General features: G+C 36.0%; 1 protein-coding gene across 1 annotated transcript in view; it reads right to left on the bottom strand.

The window, feature by feature from the left end:
* Nucleotides 1-1,354: 1,354 nt before the first annotated feature.
* Nucleotides 1,355-27,074, bottom strand: part of RBBP8 (RB binding protein 8, endonuclease) — a gene marked incomplete at both ends in the record, with an annotated part of 31,857 nt that continues 6,137 nt past the window's right edge. The window contains 16 exons of the mRNA XM_082297169.1: nt 1,355-1,452; nt 3,363-3,504; nt 7,665-7,761; nt 8,724-8,793; nt 9,413-9,565; nt 10,476-10,590; nt 11,340-11,440; nt 13,326-13,452; nt 13,537-14,422; nt 15,366-15,493; nt 16,123-16,220; nt 16,914-17,015; nt 18,402-18,571; nt 21,605-21,680; nt 23,372-23,484; nt 25,569-25,664. Of these exons, the coding sequence (XP_082153295.1) occupies nt 1,355-1,452; nt 3,363-3,504; nt 7,665-7,761; nt 8,724-8,793; nt 9,413-9,565; nt 10,476-10,590; nt 11,340-11,440; nt 13,326-13,452; nt 13,537-14,422; nt 15,366-15,493; nt 16,123-16,220; nt 16,914-17,015; nt 18,402-18,571; nt 21,605-21,680; nt 23,372-23,484; nt 25,569-25,664 (2,572 nt within the window). The remainder of the gene's footprint in view (nt 1,453-3,362; nt 3,505-7,664; nt 7,762-8,723; nt 8,794-9,412; nt 9,566-10,475; nt 10,591-11,339; nt 11,441-13,325; nt 13,453-13,536; nt 14,423-15,365; nt 15,494-16,122; nt 16,221-16,913; nt 17,016-18,401; nt 18,572-21,604; nt 21,681-23,371; nt 23,485-25,568; nt 25,665-27,074) is intronic.

Below are 27,074 nucleotides of genomic sequence, written 5' to 3'. Positions count from 1 at the left end.
TGAAATGCTAACGTAAGTAAATCAACGAAACAGGTAGGATGGGGACAGTGCTCACTGTTATACCTTCTTCTACTTTCCTGCAAGGCCTGAAATTTCAACCTAAAAGGATTTTGTGTCACTTAGTGTTACAGTTAAATCAATCACATTTGTTTTAGTTTTCTTCTTGGACCTACACTACAACCTCTCCACCAGCAGAACCTGCCACCATTCCTATATAAATACAGCTGAATTTAAATGGTCTTAACCACGAAGTTTTAAAACACATACTTTTTTATACACACACGTAAAGTACAAGAATAGAAATTACAGACACATTTTTAATATAAATATAACAACCCCGCAGATGTATCTGTACTTTCTATTATTTTATTTTTTCTTAAGGCATTTCAATAGTTGCTTGTGTTATGATCTCTCTTTAAAAGAGTTCTCACTGGTTGAACCCAACTCTGATTGTAGCTTCTTTATTCCTAAGGATCTTATGGTGATCTTTGGCTTGCCTACCTATGTAGGTATTACCCTGCCTCTGTGATATTGTATGATCTTACTTTCCCAATGCAAGTACAGAACTATATCCCCTGCTATAAAGGATTAATTTAAAATACGTCTGTAGAATCCTTCATAATCTAGGTGATGACTATTGCTGTCCACTAGGAGAACTCTGGGCAGAGCTGTCACCCAAATTTAGAAACAACATTTATCAATAAATGAGACACATATATGCAAAGAGATTTCAAGGAAAAAAAAAAAAGGAATATTGGATATTCTAATTTAAACACTAAGGAAAACATGGTGATATACATTTAACACCAGAATTTAAGAAAGACACAGACTTCCTGGTTTTCACACCTCCAAACTATTAACAGTAGATACAGCTTTATTCCAAGTAGATATAACCATTATTGCAACAAGAGAAAAGAAATACAAGAAAATCCAGTGCAAAATAAAAGCACCCTAGAAAATTGTCATTTCTCTTCCCATTGACAGACATTTACCCCTGCAAGAACAACAGATTTTAGTCACTTCAAAGCAGTTACCCACTGACACAAAGTTTAGATAGGAATTGCTGGAATTTCAGCTGCTGGCCTTAAAGAAAAAAAATAGTAGGAGACTTGTCTGACAGGTGCAAAAATTAATACAAAATGTATGAACACAATATGAAACAAACATACATTAAATAGTTTTGTTTCCTCGTACATCAGACTCCCAAATGAATTTTATAAAATTTACATATTCAATTAAACGATTTATCTATCATTGTGGAAAACACAGTTCTTTATTTCAAGTTTATATTAACTATAAATATCTACGGACAGGAAAGATACACTTCAGGCTGGCACTCCTTACTTCCCATCCTTTATGTCTTCTGCTCTTTGCCTTTTGGAGAAAACATCACAGTGTAAGGCTGCCGCCTTTTTGGACGTTGACAGGGAGCAAGATCCTCTTTAATGTAGCCTTAAAAGAATAAATCTGAGGTAAGAAATACAATATAAAAACAGGCATAACTTTAGCTTTAATTTGTATTTACCCTCAAAAAATAACTTGTCCTTTTTTTTTCCTTTTGGGGCAACTGGTTCTGACTTCACATAAAGTTTTGAGATCCCAGGGTGCAAATATCGTTGATTAAAACACGCAGCTGCTTTCTAGTAGGTGACTGCGCAGTAATGCAATACAGACACTTGACAACAAAGAAGAGAATGGAAACCATAAATTGTTCATCTATTCAAAACAAAACTGCACTTTTAATTTTCTTTCTACCAAGGATTTTACATAAGAGTAACAAAGTATGCAAGTACTGCTAGTTCAGCTGACTAATAAAAATCACTTTGAAAATGTAAATCCTAGTCATATAGAGGAAACTTCAGGCACATGTGCTTTGTGGGTTTAAACAGCACCTCCCTCTGTTTTAAGAGCATCTGGATTTATTAAAGACTGGAAAAAGCCGAACACGAGCCTATGGATCAAACACACCTTGAAAGCTCTCTGATAAGAAAAGTGTATAGAAGATTTCTGTACAATGCTCAACTTAGCTAACACTGACAGTGAACAGACATTTTTTGTAAGTCAGTTTCAGCACCTGGCTTTTGTCAAGTCTTTACAGTTTATCAGCAACAATATCCACCAAAGTGAGAGCAGTACATTTCTACTTCGTAGTTGGAAAATTCTATATATGTAACTCAGTTATTTTAAAAAAACCACAACACAAACAGACGGTTCAAGATACCAATAAGAAGTAGAAAATACCTATGTTGTACCCCACTACTTTGGGGTGGCAGCAGAGATTGCTCATTGTGGGAACTCTCTGTAGTGTTTTAGTTCTCTTGCTGCACTGCTATAAAACATTTTCTTTTCCAAGGGAGGGTTATCTAAAGCCTGCCTCTGATATGCTGTTGAGGACCATTAACAACTGAACAGCTCTTACTCCAGCAGAACAAGGAGACAGCCAAGAAGCTAATTTTTAATGAGGCTGCAAACAGATTCCAAATGGGTAGTAACAAGTTATATAGTCAGTAAAAATCAAGGCTCCCTGTTCTGGAAGATTAAGGATGATACTGCATCACTATCACACAATACACATATACAACTCTGGCTACATTTTCCTATGCCTGACCTGACACTGTTACAAGAACAAAGCAAAGACTATTGTTTCACAGCTAATGCACAAGTAAAGCTGTAGTAACTTAGAGAGCTCATCTAGGGCTCCTCACCCCAGCATTTCACCACTTCTGAAGAAACGTACATAGAGTACATTACAAACCCACTGTGGTTTAACATAATTAGTAAAAACTCATTTTTATACCAGGCTCAAGATCTTGAAAAATTATTTAGGAAAGAACAAACTTCTATGTGAAGACAAGTTAAAAAAAAGCCCCAAACCAAACACCACATCTTTGCATTGTCACTAACATGTATATGTAGTAAATGTATTAAAAAATGTTTAACTACCCCTTACCTGCAACCTTTCCATTATCACTTGGTATTATGAAGCTCTAAAAACACTGACAAAGGACATCAATAGTGCTGCCTGTCTCTCCTCAGCAAGTACAATCGCTTGGCCCTTGCCTCTGAAAACTCAATTCTTGCTTAGGGCCAAAGATATGTAGGGTTTAAATTAAGTTCTATGAAAATCCCAATTATTTCTGCCTTCTCTATCTAGGCTCTAAGAAAGTCTTCTTATATTCCTTTCTTAGTAGTACAGGAACTGCTAAAACCAGACAATTTTTATTAAAAATAATGGTTGCTGACAAACAGACCTCAACAGGACTGGGTGAGAAAGGCTGCTATATGAACTAATTTCAGTGGGGAAAAAAAACCAAACCGGCTTTTAAAAGTGCTTTTTAAGCTATTTTTTTTTTGGCACAAACCTCTTTCCACACAGGTTTGGGTGGAAGGAAATCCAACCTCCCAGAAATTTTCAGGAGTATTTGGAGGAATGTAGCGAAATCTGTGTCTTGAACAGGAAGCTAGTTTCTTCTCTCTCTCTTCTTCTGGAATGTCTGCATAATACTGAAGGTAAGGGGGGAAAAGGATCCTAGTTAATACATTCATACATATAGAGTGACTGCTTTACACAATTGACATTATCAATCACTGTGTTTATTAACACAGTTATCTAAAAACAATGGTGAGGACAGCCAAGAGTAGAGATTTGTTATCCAAGTGACAAACACCTGGCAATTATCCTAAAAGCTTACTGAATGTACAGACTAAGTATAACTTTATGGTGGCACATTTGTTAACCTTCTATCTTTTAACATACCATAGGTAACAAGGTTTAGGCATGTGTACAATTACTTATGTCAACAGTTTACAGACTGATTTTACAAAGCTAAGTAGCACAGGTGTTGAAAGAGATCGGAATTTTAAAATTTATTGTGTCAGCTTGCATTTACAAACAAAATTAAAAAAGGAGAAAAACCCCACACTATAAACCCTATGCTGCAGAATTATTTTCAGCATCCAGATTTACAGTAGTAACAGCAAACTTAAGTCAAAATGCTTCCTACTTACTTACCCTCAAATGAGAAGTAAATAAAGAGCTAGTTTAAGTAGCTGACTGACACTGGGACCCCAGAAACTATCTGCCAGCTGAGCATTCTCTACAGTAAATTGGCTACTCTTTCACCCCTGTCAGCTGTACAGGTGGCTGCAATGAGAAAAACAGATACACTCTACAAACGTTTTTGCTTGGTGTTACCCCGAGTAGCGTCATAGAAAGTTAGGGTATAATTTTTTTCCTTGCAGTTTTCTACTGTTTTAATTTGTAATTCTAGTTGTATCTCCTAAAAATACAAATCTGGCCCTTAGAGCACACAGAGAGTCAAAATATTTTCAAAGTGAATGCACTGTTTGATTCAAGCAGCAAGTCAACAGTTACAGTCACACAAGAACCCTGACCCTTGTGAAAGTGATAAAACGATTCTACTGAAATTCTACTGACAGTGTTACAATTCAAAAAGGCAAATTCAAGTTTATAACTCATTCCATCAGATGGAAAGTGACCTAGACTGGGGAAATCAGGAAAAGAACAGGATAACTCTGTCAACAGAGATTATTTCATGCTCCCAGCTACTGGCAGGATTTCAGAAAACCTACTTGGAATTGTAAAGGATGCTAATAAATTCCTTTTTTCCCTCCAAATCATAGACAAAGTACTAAGGCATAAAAATCCTCCTTGAAAACAATCATGCGATATAAATATTGATGATTGGCTAGAAAAGAGCAATCACAGCTCTGAAATCATCAGTGTCAAAACTGCACAAACGAGGAAAGAAAGCCTTGCTTTATTTTGTAATTCTCTAGTCTGTGGGAACTGCAGCTCTCCCTGACACAGGTACATCTTTCCCCCACAAATCAATTCAGACTTCGTGCCATCTTGTGTGTGCCACCAGAACATGTTCTGCTCTCAAAGCCTGTATTAGTACAGAAATCTAATCTAGTAACACATGGGTCTCCTGGCCAAGAACTAAGATTCAGTTTGTTATACAATGTTCCCTTAAACTGGAAAAAGCCTGTGCCAAGACCAGAACATAAGTGGGTGTCATCAGCAGGGTGTCATCATTAGTGGGCATCATCAGTTGTTCAGGGATTGAGTCAAATAGAGTAGGGTCACTTATGCAAGTGGATTTCAGAAACCCAGCTGGAAAGATGTCTGTGTCACTCAGTTAAAGACCTAGAGACTAATCAAAGAGGAGGAACAGGCAATTGTTACCCACTACACTTCAATTTTTACTGACAGAAGTGAAGAACAAGGTGTTAAGTCAACAAAATTAACTGTAAGAATTCTACAATGTCTGTGTAAGACAAATAGTACTGAGTTTTATTCAGGGATAATTAGCAGTGCTCCTTATTTTGTCCTGTAAATAGCCTGAAATTTTAGAAATTGATCTAATGAAAGTTTGTAGTGTGTTGCATTTTTTTTAATTAAAAAATTTATGATTGGCAAGGAATAATTACAGATCCAACAATGAAAAATACAGTACAGTTTAGTAGGAACAGAAAATAAGAACATGATAAAAAATCAAGATAAGTATGTTTTAAAAATAAATTAGACAAACTTTTCTTCTTTGGCTTGTTTAGAAATCTACTAGGGTTGACAGAGAATGAGAGAATTATGTATGTCAGCTAAACAGCAGAAAGTTCTCTCAGCTGTTTTCTAGATTGATCTCACTGTCCACAGCATTTTTAAGCCACACAAAACATTCGAGCTAGGCTTTTCTGTGTGTGAAGATACTGCAACCTCATCCCGTCTTCCCTGTAAAATGATTGTTTATAGAAATCTACAGTTTGCAGCCTCAGAAAGGGAACAAACCCTAAAAACATTCCTCCCATTATTTTAGCAAAAATTTACAGAATAATCCCTGTAATCTAAATGCATATAAAAACATCTGACTGATTCTCCTACTCATCTAAATGTAGCTACACTTAACCACACTAACAAATGTTACTTTTACAAGCTACCTGTAACTTTTGCTGAGAATCTTCCTCTGATAGTCTCACAAGGTCATAAAAAACCAAAACAAGACTTGTTATCAAAAGTTCTACACTGTAAAGTGATTAAGATGCTTCCACAAAGCTTTAAAATAAGCCCTTATAAAGGGCCTTAATATCAGCCTGCTGTGGCACGTGCAGAAGTTAAATCTCAGGTCATCTCAGAGTGACAGTAACTGATCCTACTCACACCACTTGCAGTACAGGGCCAGAAACAATTTACTGATTTCTACGCACTCCCTAAATATTCCCTTAGACTTTGGTGGCTTCTCAAACCCACATGGCTAATCAGCAAGCCAAGACTTTTCTAAAGCATCCTTTATGCTTTATCCAACACTCCCTTCTTCCATAGGCGTTTAATTCAAAGCTAGTTTTATTATTGTGCAGTGACACAGCCAAGCATTCCACACTTTCCAAGACATTAATCTTGGATGATGTAGACTTAAAAAAAAACCCCAAAAGCCAAAATCAACAACAAACCCAAACTTTTCTGACACTTAATGTAAAAACCTACTGTTACAAAACTGGAGCTGTGAATGTTTCCAGACACCATAGTTATCACTCTAACTTGACAGAAAGTAACAAGAACTGAATTTGCAGAGGGAAGATCTGTAGCTTACAAAAACAGGAAATTACAAGGCTTAACACATGGCTCTGGAACCATGAGGCGGACTGAAGGTTGGGGGTTGTTTTGTTTTCTTTCAAACTCTTTAAATCAAACATGTATTTTTAAATGGTATTTCTAGTTGGCCATAAAAATTAAGTATTTGTATTTAATGAGTTTTACCAAAACTGTTTTTCAGACCATGTTTTCATTAAAAACATACTCTAATAAATTTCTTCAGCTAAGTAAATGGGACTGGACTATAAAGTGAATAGCAGGAGAATCTATGAAAACATTCTATATACGTGTGGAAATTAGGCAAAAAGATTCCAGAAAATCCACCATTGTTCAATCATTAATCCACACTTCGAATAGGCATCATTTAATGGCCAAATAAAACATGTTCTTATTACACATATAATTACTTCAATATTTTATCTCTACACCACTGCTTTCATACACTGCGTATGAAAGCAGTTCAATAAATTAGAAGGGAGGAAAGTGCAATGTGAAACCTAAAATTTCCTACTTTTTTACATATTAATGTAAACATTTTGGCATGCATTTGCACACATGTACACACTGTCACCTATGCTGGTGCAATTATCTGAAAAAATTATCCCAGAAAACAAGGAAAAAAATCAAACAAACCAAAAAGAGATCAATCAATCAATCAATCTACACAACAGGATATGGAACTTACTTTTTGCAGTACCTGTAAAGTTCAGTAGAGCTTTTGATCTAGAGTTTGTAAACCTGGAATAGTTCTTTGATCAGCTAATGTATTTTTTATTAACCTTACTGGAACCCTCCATGTAAGAAGCTTTTATCATACAGACACTCACAAAAAAATCAAACCCAAGACTTTCCACGCTATATGCACTTACTACACTAAAAACAAACAAACCACCTGCGAACTTGGTTATCCAGCTTTGGTAAACAGTTACTTCCCTGCTACTGTAGGTAATGATGATGATGCAACCAGATTAATAATTAAAAGCAGCACTTCAGCACTTAGATATTGTCTGAGTTAGGAGAATGGAAGATTGACAAATTTTAAAGCACTACTTACTATTTCACATTCCTTACAAGTGTGGCCAAGTAATTTTCTTCTTTCTTCTTTTTTTCGAACAACCTCAATATGAGGAAAATCTAACACAGTATTCTTTCTGAAAAACAAAAATGTTTTCACATGATAGTACTTTTATTTCTTCAATGTGACTGGGAATTTCCATTTTTTTCAAACACAATGGTGGAGAGTCAAGTCAAAAAACAAATCGGAAAATGCCTGCAAAAGCCAAATCATACTGCCTTTCATAGCTGAATTTTTATAAAGAAAATAGTTTGCAAATGTAATATGAACTTCTACGTAACCAGAGATGTGTGTCTCATTATTATGGTTTTTCATAGCATGAAAGTAATTGCTATATAGAAATTATTCAAATACAGATCTTCTGTAGAATATTTATTTTTGCCCAAGACAGAGTTGTGCTTGCAATGATTTCCATGAGAGTAACATATGTTGGGGTTCAAGATCAGTAGGTTCTTTTCAACTTAATTGCTCACAAAACACTAAACAAGTTTTCCTCTACAAAGAAAACAGGCACTGAGGCAAAATATAAGCTAACTGAAGGGCTTGATATCATTATGAAATGAAGATTCAGACTTCCAATGATGATTATACTGGAAGGCAACACAGGAAGATTTAAGAGGTGGAACTGTTAAACACTGTCCATTTATTGCCTAGAGCAAGGGGCAAAAATACCAGAGAAAGAAAGGTTTACATTTGTACAAGCCGCCCATAGGTTCTTGGCTCATCAACTCAGGCATGACCACATGCCTGTAAGAAACCACATGGATTACAAAACACTGCATTCACTAAAATTATAAAAAGCAGCAGAGACAATCCCTTCTGTTCAGCAAATGTGATAGGCATTGCAACATGTTTAATTTTTTTCCCCTACTTCAGTTTTTATCTAAAGTCTTTTATCTAATGTAGTAGGTCTTTTACCTCTGCATCTTCAACTGCTAGTCTGTTACACACAAATATGTTTATTTTCTGGTGGAACAAGTTCCCTACAGGGCAGATACAAAGAGCCTTAAAATGCCCATACAGAACAGACTAAATTACCTCTCATCACTTTTGAAATAAGGCTCCACAAAAGCTTTCTGCTTGGCTTTATCTTGTTTATCCTCATGTTCTGTAAATACACATGGAAAACAAAATACAAAGTTAACAGACTGCTTGGAGAAACTTCAGTAAAATTATTAACCAACTGTTAAGAAATATAAAAATGCCATGTACATTCAGTCTGAGACAATAGATTCAAATAGATTCTAAAAAAACACAGAATTGATAGAACCAGCAATCAAAAAGCACTACTGAAGCAGAAGGAAAACAGCGGTGAGACAAATAAGAGACAAGAAAACATCAAAGGGAAGGCTGCTTAAAATACAAAATACTGTAAAATCTTCAATAGAACCTAGAATAGTGAGAAGAAAGGAAGTAAATAACTGTAGCCAAAAACGGGTGTTTATTTTAAGAGTCACTTTGGTGTTCCACTGCTATGCCAATTTCCACTACACATTCCACATTTGTGTGGTGATAAATGAACTACCAAAAAAATGTTCATATTGCTTTATGTTATGTAACATAACATAAAGCAATTACATAACAAGTAATCAACTTTACCATAAATTTATGAAAAAAAGAACTGGTGATTAATTTGGCATATTTGTTCCTAAAGAACAGAGTCTGATTTCAAATCAACTCTTGTAGTTTAAGTAAGCTAATAAAGACAAAACCAAATTATATCCCACTTTTTAGTTTCTTGCTTGCTGCTGTTATTCCCTTATCCTGCTCTTCATCATGAAGAGTTTCTTTTTCATCACATGCAGAAGGACTATCTTCTGGTAGGCAGGATTCATATTCTTCATGGTTTGTCTGATCAAACATATCCGTTATTTCTCCTCCTGTTATTAAAAGCATAAAGAGCATCGAAATCAATGTCTCAATGATCTACGTTAAGAAATTGCATTTTCACTAAATGTGTACCAAAAGACTTAATATTTACTTCCTGCTCCAGTACCAATTAACTCAACAACAGCTATACTTTTATTCTTTCTGCAAATTCTCTGTCAATCTTTTAAATGTGGCCAGTGCTCATTTATTTTTCAGGTATCTTGGATCCCATTTTTAAAATCTGATTAACTGCTAAATCATTGTGAAGTACCTTTAACCTTAATACTGGATATGTGAAATTCTTCTTCTTGTAATTATGGACTTATCCAAGCAGAAGGAAATACTTTCTGTGGGTAGGAAATAGACACTGCCCCGCAGCCATGATTCACCACATACCACACATTAAAAGTGATATAAACACATTTGGATTTTTTTAAACATACTAGTTCTATTTATATATCATTAAAAATGAAATTAGCCTTCCCATACAAAGTCTGATGTGATTACATAGAAAACTTTTAAAGCTGTTTGCTGCAAGAGCGATTGTTGCAGGTGAGATCAGAACTGTTACATGGTTAAGTATTTCACCCTTTAAGCACTGTAAAGGAATAGCTACTGGCTCTCTAAGCACAAATCCTATCATTTTTTGGATCTATGTTAAAAAAAACCAACCTCAAAACCCACCACCAATTCTTCTAGGAAACAGACTGATCTGTGTAACATAAAAATACATCACCACTTTTTTACTGCAACCATTTTCTACTATCTAGTCATACAGGGAAAAAATGCCCTTTTACTCTTTCCTCCTCCTCCTCAAAAAAAAAACCAAAACCCAAAAAAAACCTCCAACAAACCCCCAAAACCCCACCATACTACAAAAAAGCAAACCAAAGAGAAGAAAAGAGAAAAAAAAAGTCTTACTTGGACTGCTTTCCTGATTTTGCTCTTGATTTTTCATTTTTAATAGCACACTGTCACTAACATATGTATAATCCATATCAACAACTTCCCGTCCAACTGTGGTCTGAGAACCACCCTAGAAGAAAAAAAAGCAAACATGACAAATGCACCCAGAAGCAACTGGTGTAGTCAGTGCTGTGTATCTGAAACACTGAAACAGCAGTTACTGGCTTCTTTTCAGACACTGATTTACTTTTTTTCCTGCAGTAATGTCTGCACAATAAAGATGTAAAACCTACTAAGAGAATAACGTGTTTTGAAATTCAAGTGTGGAAGCATTTATCTGGTGGGCAGGAAAAGCCTTAGAAAATTTCATGTTAAATTCTAAAAAAGATAGAAATTAACCATGAAATGTACAGAAGTTAAAGACTGGTCAAATTAAAAGATTTTAAGATAGCCTTTAAGTGAGAGAGACAAAATAAACAGAAACGTCAGGAAAATTCTCAGAGATCCTAATAACCAACTTGCACCCAACTCAAAAGAGGTAATAGTACTGGCACATTTTCTATTACTTAACATAAAGAGATATCATACTGAACATTTTCACAGGAAAAACAATGAGACTTAGAATGTTTTTTTGTCTTAAAAGAAACTCAAAACCACCTCCAAAAAGCATCCCTTTCATATTGTGAATATGCCTGCTGAGTTTATAAAGTACAACAGTGGACATGTTTTAGGATAACTGTAGCGTGAACAAACACCAAATGAGCCCAGCTCAGAATTTTGTTACAGAGTGGGTTTGGTCTGCCCAGAGCAATGCTCATGATACTACTCTGCAGGCTTTTTCAACATCATAGAACAAGCAGACTTATTATAAAAGTTCACCTTTGTATCAATCACAGTAATGTCCATTTTGTACTGTGAAAGGTCAGCTCCTGGGTCTATGCTCCACTGGAAGTTTTCTAAAGAGGGTTTATCTTTCAGGTCTGTATGCACAGAATATGAGAAAAAAAGACAAATAATCAGAATCAAACTCTGCCAGAAGCATCTGATCCCCTGGTTGTCCTGTATGTGCCACATTATGGCACTCAAGGTGATCTGCTCCATAACCTTCCTGGTCTCCTGGGTCAGGCTGACAGGCCTGTAGCTCCCTGGATCCTCACTCCAGCCCTTCCTGAGGATGGATGCCACATTTGTTCACCTCCAGTCAACTGGGACCTCCCTGGTTATCCAGGATTGCTGATAAATGATGGTAAGTGGCTCACTGAGCACTTCTGCCAGCTCTCTCAGTACCCTCATGTGGGTCCCATCTGGCCCCATAGACTTGTGCGTGTCTAAGTGTTGCAGCTGGTCACTGACAATTTCCCCTTGGATTATGGGGGCTTCACTCTGCTCCCTGTTCCAGTCTTCCAGCTCAGGGGTTGGGTACCCTGAGAACAACTCATCTTACTATTTAAAGATTTAGGCAAAGAATGCACTAAGTACCTCAGCCTTTTCCTCATCCTTTGTCCCTGTATTTCCCCCATATGCAATAAAGTATGGATATTCTCCTTAGCCCTCCTTTTGTTGCTGATGGATTTATAGAAACATTTTTTATTGTCTTTTATGGCAGTAGCCAGATTAAGCTCTAGTTGGGCTTTGGCCATTCTTATTTTCTTCCTATGTAACCTCACAACATCCTTGTAGTTCTCCTGAGCTGTCTGCCCCCTCTTCCAAAGGTCATAAACTCTTTCTTTAGCTCTGAGCTCCAGCCAATGGTCTGCTCAGTTACGCTGGCCTTCTTTCCCACTAGCTCATCTTTCAGCACATGGGGCAGCCTGTTCCTACACCTTTAAGATTTCCTTCTTGAAGAATGTCCAGACTTCCTGAACTCCTCTGCCCTTCAGGACTGCTTCAGGACCAGTCAACTGGTCTCCTAAACAGGCCAAAGTCTGCCCCGTAAAAGTTCAAAGTAGCAGTTCTGCTACCTCCCACTTCTTAATTCTCTGCCAATTGAAAACTCTATCATTTTGTGACTGTCACAGTAAAGATGGCCCCCACCATCACTTTACCTACCAGTCCTCTGCTGACAAACAACAGTTCCAGTGGGTGCCTTCCCTAGTTGGGTCACTATTGACATTAGATCAATGACAATACAAAAGTCACGTCTAAGGAAAGAGTACAAAAGTGTCTGGTCGTCGTTCCAAAGATGCCTCTTGATTTATCTCTGAGGGGAATATTTACATTCCAAGCTACACAGCCACACCAACTACTGACAAGTATCTTTTAAGTTCATAATGCAAGTATTTCTAAATAAAGTATGCAGTGTAACAGTTTGGCTAAGCAGTACAGAAGCTTTGATTCTACAGTCCTAGTTCCAAAAAATTAGTTTTCCAACTGGGAGCACTTAAGAGGAAAGAAGATACAAGTTCTAGAAAGAGTATATGACAGCCTGTGTTCATTACCCCGAAAGGTACAAATTTCTTTACCGGATCATTAGGAAAAAAGAAAAATATTAACAAAAAGACTTATGCTTACACTTGAGTAGTTATCAAGTATTTGATATAGATAGTTTAAACACAAAGAGATTTTATTATTATACTGCAACAAATAACAATGCTAACTAAACAAGAAAAAAAAAGATTCACAGCCTGTCGAGTGTACACCGGAATACCAATAATATATTTATTATACAGGGGCAAAAGTATGCCAGGAAGATACAGACTGTAAATGCTGGGGGGATCTTGAGAAATCCTGAAGAGAATATGACTGAGTTAGAAGCAGAACAAAGGGATTAAAGAGGAAGAAAGGAAGATATTAAAAATTCTATTCAACCAGAGCATAGGCTGAGGGGGTAAGGAGGTGGTAAAAGGAACATTTTCATCAAGTTACCTTGCTCATTTTGCTGTGCTTTACTTTTTGATAGTCTACAAGGGTTTGGCTGAAGTACAGATGCTGGTTCAGACTCTCCATGTCCTGTCCTTGTTTTCTTTCTATTTGGTACATGGCCACTGGCAACCTAACAACATATTGCAATTTTACTATTTCCCAAAACTTAAATATAATACTTCAAAGGAGAAGAAAGAGAGTCAGAAAAGCATACCTTTACATCATCAAAAAGTTCCTCTGTCTCTGCAGAACTTGGCAGTGGTGCAAATTTGAAGGGAGGAACTTCTTCTTTCATTTGGATCTGGTTTTTCTTATCAGAGAATGTTTTTCCCAGCATTGCCTCTTGTACATAGGATTCCTCTTGTAAATCTCTGCCAAACAAACAGCTCTCGTTGTTGGCATTTTGAACGGATGATGAACCTTCAGGAATGGTCTTCCCAATGTATGAAAAAATGTCATGCAAAGTCACTTGCTTCAGTCTATTTTTACATGTCTCCTCACTTCCATGTTTTTTCTCTTGACCACGAACTCCAGAGAAGCGATCAGACAGATCCAAGGGCTTATCAGCTGTATGTTCCCCATTTATCTGCTGAACATCGGATCGGAATGGCACAGAGTTCTCTTTGTTGAATGATGTTTTCTCACAGCTAACTGCATGATCATCTTCAGCTTTCTTTCTCTTAGCACACCTGCCTTCTAGCTGCTTCTGGTATGCGAGAAGGACATCGCTCTTGACCACCTCATTTTTAGCTGTGCAGGTGCTTCCAACACAGGCTACAGCCTCGTTAGCATTCTTTTTCACAACCATTTGCCTATGGACAGAGGCCTGGCTGATAACTGAGTTGATTTCTGTCCCAAGATTCAGCGGTGCAACAAAAGCAACATCTTCAGATTTTGATCTACTTTTATGACACCTGGAACTGGATGGATTGTTGAAGAGGTTGGTTTTGAGATGAGGCTTCAATCCTGAATCTAAAATACAAGGAGCATGACCTGTACTTGAGTTGTTCTTCATACTGCTAGAAGCTCCAAAAACAGGAGACGCTACCCGAGAATCCCAATCATCACATGGTGGAGTGTTATGAGATGGATCTGAAATACTGAATACAATGAGACATGAGAGATTTTCTGGGGCACAGAAGATGGAAGGAGAGAAAGCGATATTAAAAAAATATATGTTCCCCATTGCTGATTTGCTTTAAAGCTTGTGAGCTGCTAGTATTAACTGAAAACAGAAGGAAAAACAAAAATGAACCTATTCTAGGGATAGGTACTGTTGCACTTAGAGCTGTGAAAGGCAAACAAAACACAGATCTTGTCCTTCATTTTGGTGTGTGGTGTGAAATTCTGTTCGACGTTCAACTGAGAATCAAGGACAGAGTTAAGCCTGCCTAAGTATCTCTTCTACCCAAGGACTCCCTACCTTTCAGTGCACTGAAAAGGAAGAAAGTGAGAATGGTTGCAATAAAAGCCTGTTTAGGTTCTTGTATAGATCTTAAAACCATGACAACAGATTCTCAAACCTTCTGCAAGTGAAGGAAAAAAGTGCAAGCTCCTTTCAGGTGCTGCTTTTCACCTGTCATCAATAAAACATACATTCAAGATGACAAACTGGGCCAAAAAAATCTTCAGTTTAGATCACAATATCCTGAGGAGAGTGGGAAGGGCAACAGTCTGTTGGTTTGACACCTAATCACAGCAATATGATCCTTTTTGCATTCCAGCTCCAGACCCACTATCCACAGGGTTACGGGCCTCAGAAGATATTTTGCAATAATGAGAAGTTAGGAAAGGAGGGACTGTGTACACAAAGAAGAAGCCCAAATCAGAAGTTTGTGAATTAAGTAAAAGTCTACAGGTTTTGCATTCTATCAGTTTCTTTGCTTCTCATGTTATTTACTTGAAAGAAACTCCTCTGATATGAAAATATTTATTTCCATGTCTATTCCTTTAAAGTAAAATGCCACAAGGTTTGAAATTCTACAAAAACCAGAACTTCAGTAAGCCTGCTTAAAACAATACTATTATAAGGTGGAAACACACCTTAAATTGTTGTCATCATTTCTTGATTCTGAAGCTGGATGTTTTCTTGAGTCTTCAGACTGCATGCTCTCTGAGGCCTGGCTCATAACTGTATTAGTGAGGGGAAGATTCAGTACACTCTGGGACTCCTTGCAAGAGGTGAAGGAAAACAAAGAAAAGAAGTGTGAGAAGATACTGGAATTAAAATTAGAAATATGCTTCGTTGGCACATAAATACTCTGAAAACCCATTCAAATCGAAACATTCAAAGCTCTGAAAAATAATAAAAGCTAAGAGATGAAATTTGGACCAGCAGCTTTAAAGAAATCTTATGGAAATTGAAAAGATTCATTCATAGGCATGGACACAAAATATTCTGTATACTGTAATTTTCATTGTAGTTAACAATCAAAAACATCAAATAACCTCACCTGAGTCACCAACCAGTCTCATTGCCAAGAAATATTTTTCAGTGTCTTAGACTTGATTACTGCACAAAGGGAATTTAGCAGAGCCAAGGATTTAGATCACTGTGCCAACAAAACTTGAAAAGAGGAACCATGTCTCTACCTTCCTCCTCAAACCCTCCAGACAGGTCAGCATAGTTATATCTCTTCTTGCTAAAGCAAGTCAATAAAAACTGTGCAAAAGCAAACCAAAGCAAGCTTACTGGAACTCAGAATACTTTTACAGAGTTTTAATGCAAAAGAGAAAAATAATGGTTTTGAAAACACCTGGTCCAAAAAGCTGGTTATGTAAGAAATTTGGGAATACTTACAGATTCCTCTTCCACACTAAGTCCAATTGTTTCTGCGACGACTGCAGCCAAGTTAAAAGATGGCTTTGGAACAGGGTATCCTCCCACCCTTGGTTTATCTTTGTGAGTAGAAAGATCACAGTAAGTTGCATACACATTATAGTATGTTGCTCGACTCACAGAGATGGTACAAACACAGAACTAAAAAGATCACACCTTAAAACTGGCATTTATGGAAATAGTTTGATCTCTGTCAGATAAAAATCGTATCTGGAAGTGGTAAGTGGCAAAAGAATTTCTGATGAGAGCAAACTGCTGTATCAGCACAGAGAAATGTGTGTCCAATTTGAATACAGCACCCCAAAATTAAAAGTCATTGCAAAAGTTGCTTTTCACACTCCCAGTCCAGGGCACAAGTAGTCTGATAAAAGCATGTAGAACAGAGATAATGTGTATTTATAATAAAATGCTTGTCTTGCATATTTCCTAACTGACAGTCACCATTATTTCTCATGAGTTTTTATTAGGAAAACAAATAGATGAGTTTCCCTTCTTTGAGGGATTTAACATTACTCAGTTCATTAAACTGGGGCAAGATAATAAGATTGGAAAGCACAAGAAGAGCAACCACCACAACCCTGACTTGCATGAATAATTCCATCCTGATTCTCACAGTCACTAAAGAATTTTAAAAGGTTTGCAGTTTATTAGATTTCTTTGTTAAAGAAAGGTTAAAGAGATGAAACCTCAGTTTTACAATATTTTTGCCTTATTTTGAATGATATTAGGACTAAATCTATTAATACACTTACTTGGAACAGGGGACAGTTGTGGATCACAGGTGTCTGCCACTAGTATCTCTCCTCCATGTTGAGTGTTCATTTGTGTGGAAAAGAGTGGAATTTTTCCAAACTCTAGGAGATGTAAAAACATTCTCACATGGTGAAATTAGGTATCCTGTTGTGATAATCTTGTGTAGATACCCATAACGACCCTGATCTTAAAAGCACTTAAATGCGGGTTTTAATATGTCAGTAGATCCAGCAATCTAAGCACGTCTGATAATTTGTGACAGTGATATGTCAGAATAAAAATAAAATTATAAATATTTCATATTAATCCCTTTTTCTCACAAATATGATCTCAGCCAGTCAGCCCTAAAATAATATTAACACAAAATGACACCACCATCTATACTGACCACATAAAAATAGTTATTCAAGCTGAATTTGACCTGTTAATAGGGCAATGAAACTACTGAAGAGTAAACCATCCAAGGCAACAATGTTCTGCATTAGCTCAGGTAATACAAAGGTGAAAACCTGAGATCTAAATTATGACAGACATATGCCATGTAGCCCTTTCTACCTTGACAACCAACAGCTTTTCACAGCCATTAACTATGATAGGTATTTACACCATTTCTTACATATTATACTTTGGATAAGTTTAGTAACTCCATTTTTTTTATACAGAAAATGGAGAGAGATAGGTATGCTTAGAAAAGAGAAACTTCACAGCACTAAAAATTTCAAATGCAAAATAGAGGGCATGAATAACCAGCCCACCCTTTTCATCCCACAGTTATCCTATTTTTATTCCTGGAAAGAGGCTTTTAGTCAAGACTTATATTTAGATGTATTTTTTTAATGCCACAAGATAAATTAACCTGAATTATAGTATTTCCTGCCTATCAATAAAACACAAGCACAAGGTTCCTTATTTCACAAAAATAGTTCTTGTAGTTAAAATATACTAGAGTTATTTCTATGATATTACAGAACAAAGTCTGGAAATTAAACGCACACAATACTTCTGAACTCAAGACAAAACAAATGCAAACAGTGTAGAATACAGACAAAGAGAGATCATGTAGGTCTCACAGTTTCAGAAACATTAGTTGCAGAATAATTTCAGAACGTGGCAAAACATTTGTTTCACTCTCCGCTAGGTGGTGACATTGCTGCGTGCACAAATCAAACCTGAACAGATGCTTTTCCAGCCAATTTGCACTTACAGAACAAATATAGGCTGGAAAACTCTTACATTTGCACATGCATGTGGAGGAATAAAAGTAAAATGCTGAGATAAGTTCTGAGCATATTGCTCATGTAACAGTTACTACTAAAGACATTTTTCCCTGGACTCATGCATTATCGCACAAAAAGAGAAAAGGCAAATTAAAAAAACCCACAAGAGCTGGGGTTTTTTTTAGATTTTGCTCTTTGCAATCAAGTTTATACATCATCTTTCTCTTAGGTCTTAGCATAATTTAAAAAAACAAAATAAAATACTCTTACCACTGTTGCTTTCCCTAAGTTCCAAATCTGGGGGTGTATGTTCTGTGTATCGGACGTGCTTATTCTCTTTTTTTCTTCTCATACGATTAACCATAGAAAATGAAGAAGTTAGAACTGGAGAATCTGGAATGATTCCTTTTTCTACCTCCACTGCTTGCTGCTTTTGCTCCCTGGAGACCAAATCAGGTGGTCAAATAAAACCCCAAGTCAGCAAGATGAAGTTTTCATTTCAGCAAGCAGGACAATCATATGGTTCAAGGATGCAACCATTTCAGAAATACAGCCACCTCAATAACATCACACTGTAAAAAGTAATACTACAACCCAGTTTTTAGATACATCTAACAAAAAATTAACCATTGCTCCATCAAGCCCAAGAACAGCATACAACCCTAGCTCTTCACATTTGAAGTTAACATACAACTACTACACTATGGAAGCACTTCTTCCTGGAAGAAACTAGGTACTGTAGAGGTTATAGCTTGTCCTCTGAAGCAGGTACCTCTTTAACAAAATAATGCTGAAATGGATGGATCAGTGTCTCTCTCCCTGTATGGAAATCCCTGTATATCCTCACAATTTACAATCCTGAGACTGGCTGAGTGCTGGATAACATCAAGACTGTAGGTTCAATCCCTGGATGGGCCATTCACTTAGGAGTTGGACTTGATGATCCTTGTGGGTCCTTTCCAATTCAGAATATATTCAGTGATCTGGAAATACTGTCTTAAATACAAAACAAAGCTTTTGGAAAATTTTAAGTAGTAATGAACAGCACTGTATTCAAAGCAATCCCTCTCCAAAGCACTGATGTTACCTCTAATTCACCTTAAAAAGGTCTTCAGCAAATAATGTAAAAACGCATACAAAACAAGTAATGTAAAATACAAGATGAGTCATGAAGTTTACGTTCTCTCACACTGTCAGCTCTAGCAGCCTCTTGGAGAGTCAGTATATAAAAATTAATGTAACAAATAACTATGTCTTTTCTCCCCAAAAACTATATCTAGACACAGCCAGGGAATAACAACAAAAAAGCACTGATTTTGGATCTTTGAACTTAAATAGTTTGTTTAGTACTTCATAAGGGGCTATCTGCCCAATGGAGTTGGCAGTGAGAAATGGAAGAGGAGGTAAAATAAAAGCACACAGAAATCTAACTCAGCCTTCTTGGTCATCTTCCTACAGTTGCACTTTTCTTTTTGATTCTCAAGAGCAGACACGGGCCAAAAGACCATTTCCTAACTATAAAGAGAAAGATATAAGGTTTTGATCTAAGGGAAGAAGAGGAAATACAGATAAATTTTTGCTTGCATTGAAGTGAACCATAAGATCTTATATAAAATAAGGTAATAGAAAACTTTAAAAAGCTGTCTGTCTTGAGACAAAAAGCATTTTTGTAGTTAGGCTTTTTACCATGACTAACTTTGAACTCTTAATGACAAATATTGATGCACTGATGTTCTCAAGTCTTGACGAATCCTATTGTGTAATTTTGCAATTCCTCTTTTCTAGCACATTTACAAAGAAAGCACTGGAAAACAGTATTATCTACTAGCAATATCTTAAGAAACAAATCAAAATAAACAACAGAGCAATATATTCATCAATTTACTTTGTAAATTTAAGTTAGCTGTTAGAGTTCTCTTTAAATTTACTGGCATATGTGGTCCTGTAAATTAACCTACAAAAAAAGTATTTTTCTGCACCTTACTTCCATACAAACCTACCTTCTACATACCATCACAGAAAAAAACCATCAAATGAAGCAGCTGCCACACATACTGTACATCATAACTATGTAATAAATAATTTCTGAATCATGGATTTATCTGAGACCCCAGAAGAGGTCTTTGCAGAAATTTCCTTGCTGTTTCCATCCATGCATAATGAAATCCTAATGTCACAAAGGATCAGATAATACAATTCTTCTACAATTTCACTGATTTCACTTTTATGGAGAATTCTCAGAGTTTTATTCCCAATATAACTTTTATTCCCATTATAACTTGGTTACAAAATACAGAAGACTGCAAAAATCTCATTTTGTATCATGCACTAGAAACATTCTGCTACTTTGCACCTATGATGGATGACATTATATTGATCTAAGGTGCTAATTCTAAATAAAGTACCATGAGTATAGTTCAGCCAAATGCAGTGACTGTATTAAAACCAGCAGCACCACCCTTGTAAAAAAACTGTTTATCCACTCAACTCTGCACTCATTTGAACGATCACCTAACATGCAGAGAAAATAACTTAGTGTTACATTGGTCATTGCCAGCTTTCCTACATTGGCCAAATATTTTTAGTGGAAGATGGGGCCTTCAAGTATGTTACTCCAAGAAGATTAAATGCATACAGAAAAAGAAAGGACAATTAAGGTGCAAAGATGGGAGACAAACCAAGAAATACAAAGGAACAGGACTACAGTCATTCTGAACTGAACTCTAGTTGTTTTACTCCTCTACCGAAGTTGAATTCTAACAGAGACGAAAAAACCACACGCATAAAAAACCTTCCATATTAAGTCCACACATCCTGTCCCATTTCTCCCAGGCATGTACACAACTTATCACAGATGGGCAAAAGTGAGGTAAATGATGTCAGACCGTAAGAAGAAAGAAACACTACCTCTGCCTTGCACAGTACACCACATTCACATATTAACCACAACATTAGATGGCACATTCTTACTACATCAGATTAAAATTTCAATTTGTAGCTCATTATTTTTATGTTTTGTTTTCAAAATTTACTATAGTTTTTTTCTTTTAAAATTGCAAAATTATAATAAGCTTATTTTAAAAATGTATTGCAAAATCTTGCAACTTTTTGACTATTTAAACAACTACTTTTCTGAAGTCTTAGCCTAGGAGGAAACAACTGGTAAAGAAGCAACCAAGGAATAACAGTATGAGACATAAGGCTTTGCTATACACTGTGATCAGAAGTCAAACAAAATTTCTATGATAAATTTACTTCTCCCAGTTTAAAAAAAGATGCACATAGTTAAAAGGAAACAAAACTCTGCACGATAGAAAGAAACTGGGCTTATGTTATTATAGTGGCACTAGGTTATCTTTTCACAGTCTATCAGAAAAGAGGAAATAAGATTTAAACACTTAAAAGCTGATATTTATATTCCCAGACATTTCTACAGAGGAATGGGAGAATATCCAAAACAACCCAAAACTTACTCTAGCTCCTTCTGTAATTGATGGAACTGTTCAGTTAGCTTTTTATTCTCATCCTGTAAGTTGTTTTTTTCATTCACTGAAATTTATAGAAAAAAAGAGGAAAAAAAAATCAATGCACACATGTTAGCATTATAATCTTGTCAGGTCCTTTAAGGAAACAGAACTAATTGTAAAATGTAATACCATACACGTTCTCTATTGTTTACAAAAAGGAAGTTTCAAGCTAGTCATTAAAAAAGTTGTAAAATGACGTGTTAGAAAAGGCAGAGACGGCACAATTACTGTATCACAATGTTAGTTCTACACAATCATTAATTACTTTTGTCCATGTACACACAAGTGAAACTGTGTTGTAAGGATGAGTGAATTGCTCACTTGTCTCCATGGACAAAATCGTTTCCTTAGGCTAAAGATAACCTACCAAGTATAAAGCAATTTGAATTTGGTTTCAGCCACTAACGCAAACAGCTAACTGGAGAGAAGGAAAAAAACCCACCAGCAATTTCTTCAAAATCACTTAAATATTTTGGAAATCAAGAGAGCCCACTCAGAACCTTTTCATTTTACTTTTCCTAATTTCGAACTAATCCCGTCTTTACTTCACACAAACTTATTACAACACCATTCAGCCTTCCTTCCATGTTGTCTCAAACTAGTGTAGTGATAGCTCCCTTTTCTGCTCACTTTAATTTTTATGTTCATGTTCTTATTTTGTTGTTGTCTATTTTGCCTCTAGATTCCTCAACTGATCTTTTTCATTGTTACATAGCTCTCAACCCAAACTCATGGGAGCCTACTGTTGTGTCAGACAGTTCAAGAAGATTTGTACCTAATACGCATCACCCTGATTTTTAAGGTTCAGAGCTTTAAATAAAGATTGGCTGTACCCTCTTTGCTGTTCATCGTTAAACTCAAAATTCAGAATATTTTTATATAAATGCTCAATTTAGAAGTCCTTGAAACACTGAAGTATTTTGTATTAGCACAGAACCTAGTATTTCCATAATTTAATTAAGCACTGAAAAGCAACTTTTTGTCTGGCGTTTCCCTGAATGTCTGCTTATTCTTGACCAAGCAAGACAACTAAATTATACACAATAATTAATGGCAAAGATACCATTAACATTTTAAAATTCTGTCCTGTATTATTCTGCACTTTATACAACCAATCTTCCCAAACTCTTTGAGCACATTTGTGTCCTGCTTGTGTATCACCTGGAACAAACAGTTTAATTTGTCTCATATGTTCTACTTCTTGATTTCAAAATGAGCTGGCTACAAGCCACCTGGTGTAAAGCTATTTTTTTGTAGCCTCAGCTGGTTATGTGACAGTTATGAGTTTACTGGAGTCAAAGTCCAAGACCCACTAACTACAGGACAGAAGATGGACCCACTTCTGTCTGAACTTGATACTTTGCCATCACCAGTTCCTTTTGAAGTCAGGCTTTTCTTAGGAAAGCTGGCAATCATTCTAGCTGTAGGAATAAACAGAAGCAGTCACATTTTATCTAAAGTAGCTACTTTACAGTGTAAGATTTTCCACGTCAGTTCACTTTCAGTATCAGCACTCCAATCTAAGAAGGTGGGTCAAATGACTGGTCGCTGGTATGTTACATATTTTCAGACTGTACAGTTAAGTATCCCCCACCTGGACTTCTCGGGCTTACTAAACATACCACATATAAATTATATCAAGTTACAGGAATTATTAGAGAACTAGTTTACAAAATAGCATGTTTTGTCTTCAGACTTGGGAATAAAACTCACTAAGCTCAGTAATAAGTTTGAGGTTCTGCTGCCGGATATTTTCAAACTCTTGCTGCTTCTTTCTCATATGTTCTTCAGTTACAGCACAACGATCACATAACCCCGCTCTTAACCTACAATAAAATTAAGAGAAAAGGTCCCTCTGTTAAAAAAATATTGCCATGCATCAAGCAGATACCAATGTTTAACAGACTTTTTGAACAATGAAAAATGAAAACCAGAAAACTTCTGACAGCTATGCAGAACACCACTAAGTACTGTGGTTTTATATGTTCACATAGCAATGTTTTGAGATTTCTGAACGATCTAATACTACATGCTCTAACATTTGCATAAATGATTATAGGTACTGGATACTTCTAAAAGAACATGCATTACTCTATTTAATAAAGTGGAGCAAGTTACACCTTGCCACTGAATGCCTTTGTGAGGTGTCCTACTATGAATACTGTCAGATATAAATCACCATTCATTGTAAATAAAGTTCATTCAAGAAAATACAAATAAGCAAATCAGTAAACAGAATTACTATTGCATCTAAGAAGGATATGTAGTGTCATTAAGCAAAACAATCAAATAAAAAGGACAAAGAGTAAGTTCACTCTATAACAAATGCCAAGCAAATGTGAAACCCTTTATCTAAGCACCCATGATTAGAAGTGGATCCAAATGTTCATGAGAGGCATTGACTCCACTGTCTCTAATGGTTTAGATCAGCTGTTTAAAACACATCCATGATCAGAAAATGACTTGTTAGAATCGCTCCATCTTACCTGACACATTCATTCATGCAATGAAATATGTGTTCATTTTATAGGTGATAAACTGAATGTATTTATTTCTGGTACACAGCAAAAAGCTAACAGTATTACCAAAGTGAAAACAAGACTCGCTTTTGCCTGCTAAATAAAAAACCAGTTAGTCAAGAGTTCTGCATTGCTGCTGCTGCTACTACGTCAAGTATTAAAACACCCCAACTAAACTAACTATATAAGCTTCCAATTTCACAGCGGAATATCGGAAGTAAAAGCCATACTGGTTTATTGGTGTTTTAATATTGTGGAATTATGGTAAGAGTAAAACACTGAAATGCCTCTTCATACTAGCTTATCTGAACGTGTAATAAACACAGTATTACAACTTCCTTGTATTAAATCAGTTGAAATACTTCTTTTGTTTTCCACAGTGTTAGCAATTCATCTACTAAGGGATTAGAAAAGTTCACCCACACCATGAATGTCTCTCTACTTACATGGTGTGAAAGTTTATTACCTGCATGGCTACAAGCTTTTCACAGAGAAATGCCTTTCACAGAGAAATGGAGTTGAAAGTAAAAGTAGAGTATCACAGCTTTAAAATTCAAGGAATGCTTGAAAACCATTTACTATGTAATGGTCTCCTGTTGCCAGAAAACTTCTGAGAGCCTATTAACAGCGTATTTAACATACACTTTCCAAAACAGGTACAGTTTTTAAAGATGAAAAAATGCACTGTAATTTCATGTCTATTAGTTTTGTTTTGCTGTACCAGATTAAACAGGAACAATCAAGGAAAAGGCAGAATGGATCAAAAGGCGAGGAGAACACCAAAGTACAAAAGAAGGTAACAGATGGAACCTGTGATTAAATTTAGGTAAACCAGGCAATTGGTAAAAAAGACCCCATCAAATCTGAAACATTTCCTAGTGAGTGATTTCATTAGTTCCACAACATATTATAGCCTTTGGGTTTTGTACTTGCATTACATCTTGATCAATATAAAATTTAACTCTACAAAGATGGATATGGAAGAATGTACCTTAAAATGTCTGTTTGCCTTCCAAGATGCTCTATTTTAACTTCCATTGACCTTAACTGAACTAAACAAGCTAAGCAGCTTGAAAATAACAATATAACAGAAATTGTTATTTTTTTATATTTATTATTTATTTTATATTTAGTTATATATATGAGACAGATAAATAAATATATATGTTATATATTTATTGATTGTCCTTCAGTCAGAAAAATGCAAATTCTATACCTTTCTCTATAACACACTATTTGGATTGCATTAGAAAAGGACTGGCTTACTGAAAAAAAAAAAAAAAATCAATAATGCCACACCAAAACATAATAAACTCCACTTGCAAAGTATCCAGAGCTATTCTGTAAGAGCAAAATACAGCAAACTCAAAAGCTAGAAGACACTACTTCACCTGTCTTCTAAAACCTTGATAGTGTCATGAAGTGCTTTTTGCTGTTCTCTGAGCTGTTGGTTCTTGGTATAGAACTCTTCAAGCCTCTCTGCATCCCTGAAATGGAAAAGAAGAAAAATTATTTCTAATTGTAGCAATTACTTTTTCACTAGAGAATTTTCTCTGGCATGTTCCTTTCATATCCTTGGGAAATGTTATTATCATCAGCACAAATATTAAGTTGAAGATAAATGAAGCAAGTGTTTCTGATTAATAATAATTTACAAATGACAGAGGAAAGATGCAGCTAGTTTCCAATCCATAATACAGGTGGTCTTCTGTTAAGTCTGATTTTTGCTCAAGTAAAAACTAGAATTCATGACAGTCAAGACATACAAGCTAACAATGTTCAAACAACAATTTCAGAGAACAAACTCCAAAATTTCTCTCACACTTTACTGTGTTGTGGAGCTGTTGGGAATCTAATGGGAGCTTTCACAATCAGGTCATTTTGGTCTTGTCTTACCAATGAGTGAATTCTGCAGCGTGGCAAACCACATTAGGTTTGGAAATCTCTGAAAAGTCTTTAGATCCATTAGAAGTTTACTTCCTCAAGAAGAAATTCTCTATAGAGCATGTATTCCCATAATATGAATAGAGACAAGAAGTCTCTTTCCAAAACCTTCAGAAGCAGATGATCTTGTGGAAAATACCTTCTCTAAAAACCAAAACTAATTAAATAACAAAGAATATTTTCTCCTTAAAAGAGCTAAGAAAAAGCAGTAACATTAACTTCCCAATTTTAGCTCCCTTTCACTTTTATTATCAGATCACACCACCTCTTCAAGATGCAAACACAGTATGAGTGACAAGCACACAATTATTTTCTAAGAGGAAATTAATGCTCAGTAAAAGATAAGCAACTGAATCTGTGTAATATGACAATGACTAACTTCTGAGAAATTCCCAGCTCTTCTTTTCACCGTGGAATCCTTTGTATGTATCCATGAAAGCAGTTGCTTGTTTTCAGTGTGCCTGAGATGGATTATTTGTGGAAGTCATGAAATTGGCTCATGAAAAGCTGTTAAGCACACACACATACACACACCAGGAAATCAAAACATATTTACTAACTTGTTGATACAATCCTTTTACACAAACATACTTTTAAATTGGCACTATCCCTTTAACAAATGTTTAGCCAACCACATTTTGATATTGCTGGCATTACAGTAGTACAAGAAACTAGCAATCATGGGTCATAAAGTGAATGGGACAGCTGGAAGTTTTTACAGTGTACAATCACAAGCATATCTGATTAACCCTTAAATTTAAGTACAGATGCTTTATGTTTCTGTACTACCACACAGACCAGCATAGGCCATTCCAACTGCATATTCAACCTATAAACCAGGTACATGCAAACAGCATGAGGGACTATTTAAGGCTTGTACTTTTACTTGGGGAGGACAACATGTCAAAGTTCTGTTACCACAGTTCACTAACCAAGTACAGCCAAGCCATGGA

The sequence above is a fragment of the Coloeus monedula genome (assembly GCF_965178545.1).
Source record: "Coloeus monedula genome assembly, chromosome: 1".
In the NCBI taxonomy this organism is placed as follows: Eukaryota; Metazoa; Chordata; class Aves; order Passeriformes; family Corvidae; genus Coloeus; species Coloeus monedula.
This window is presented reverse-complemented; position numbering and strand designations above follow the sequence as displayed.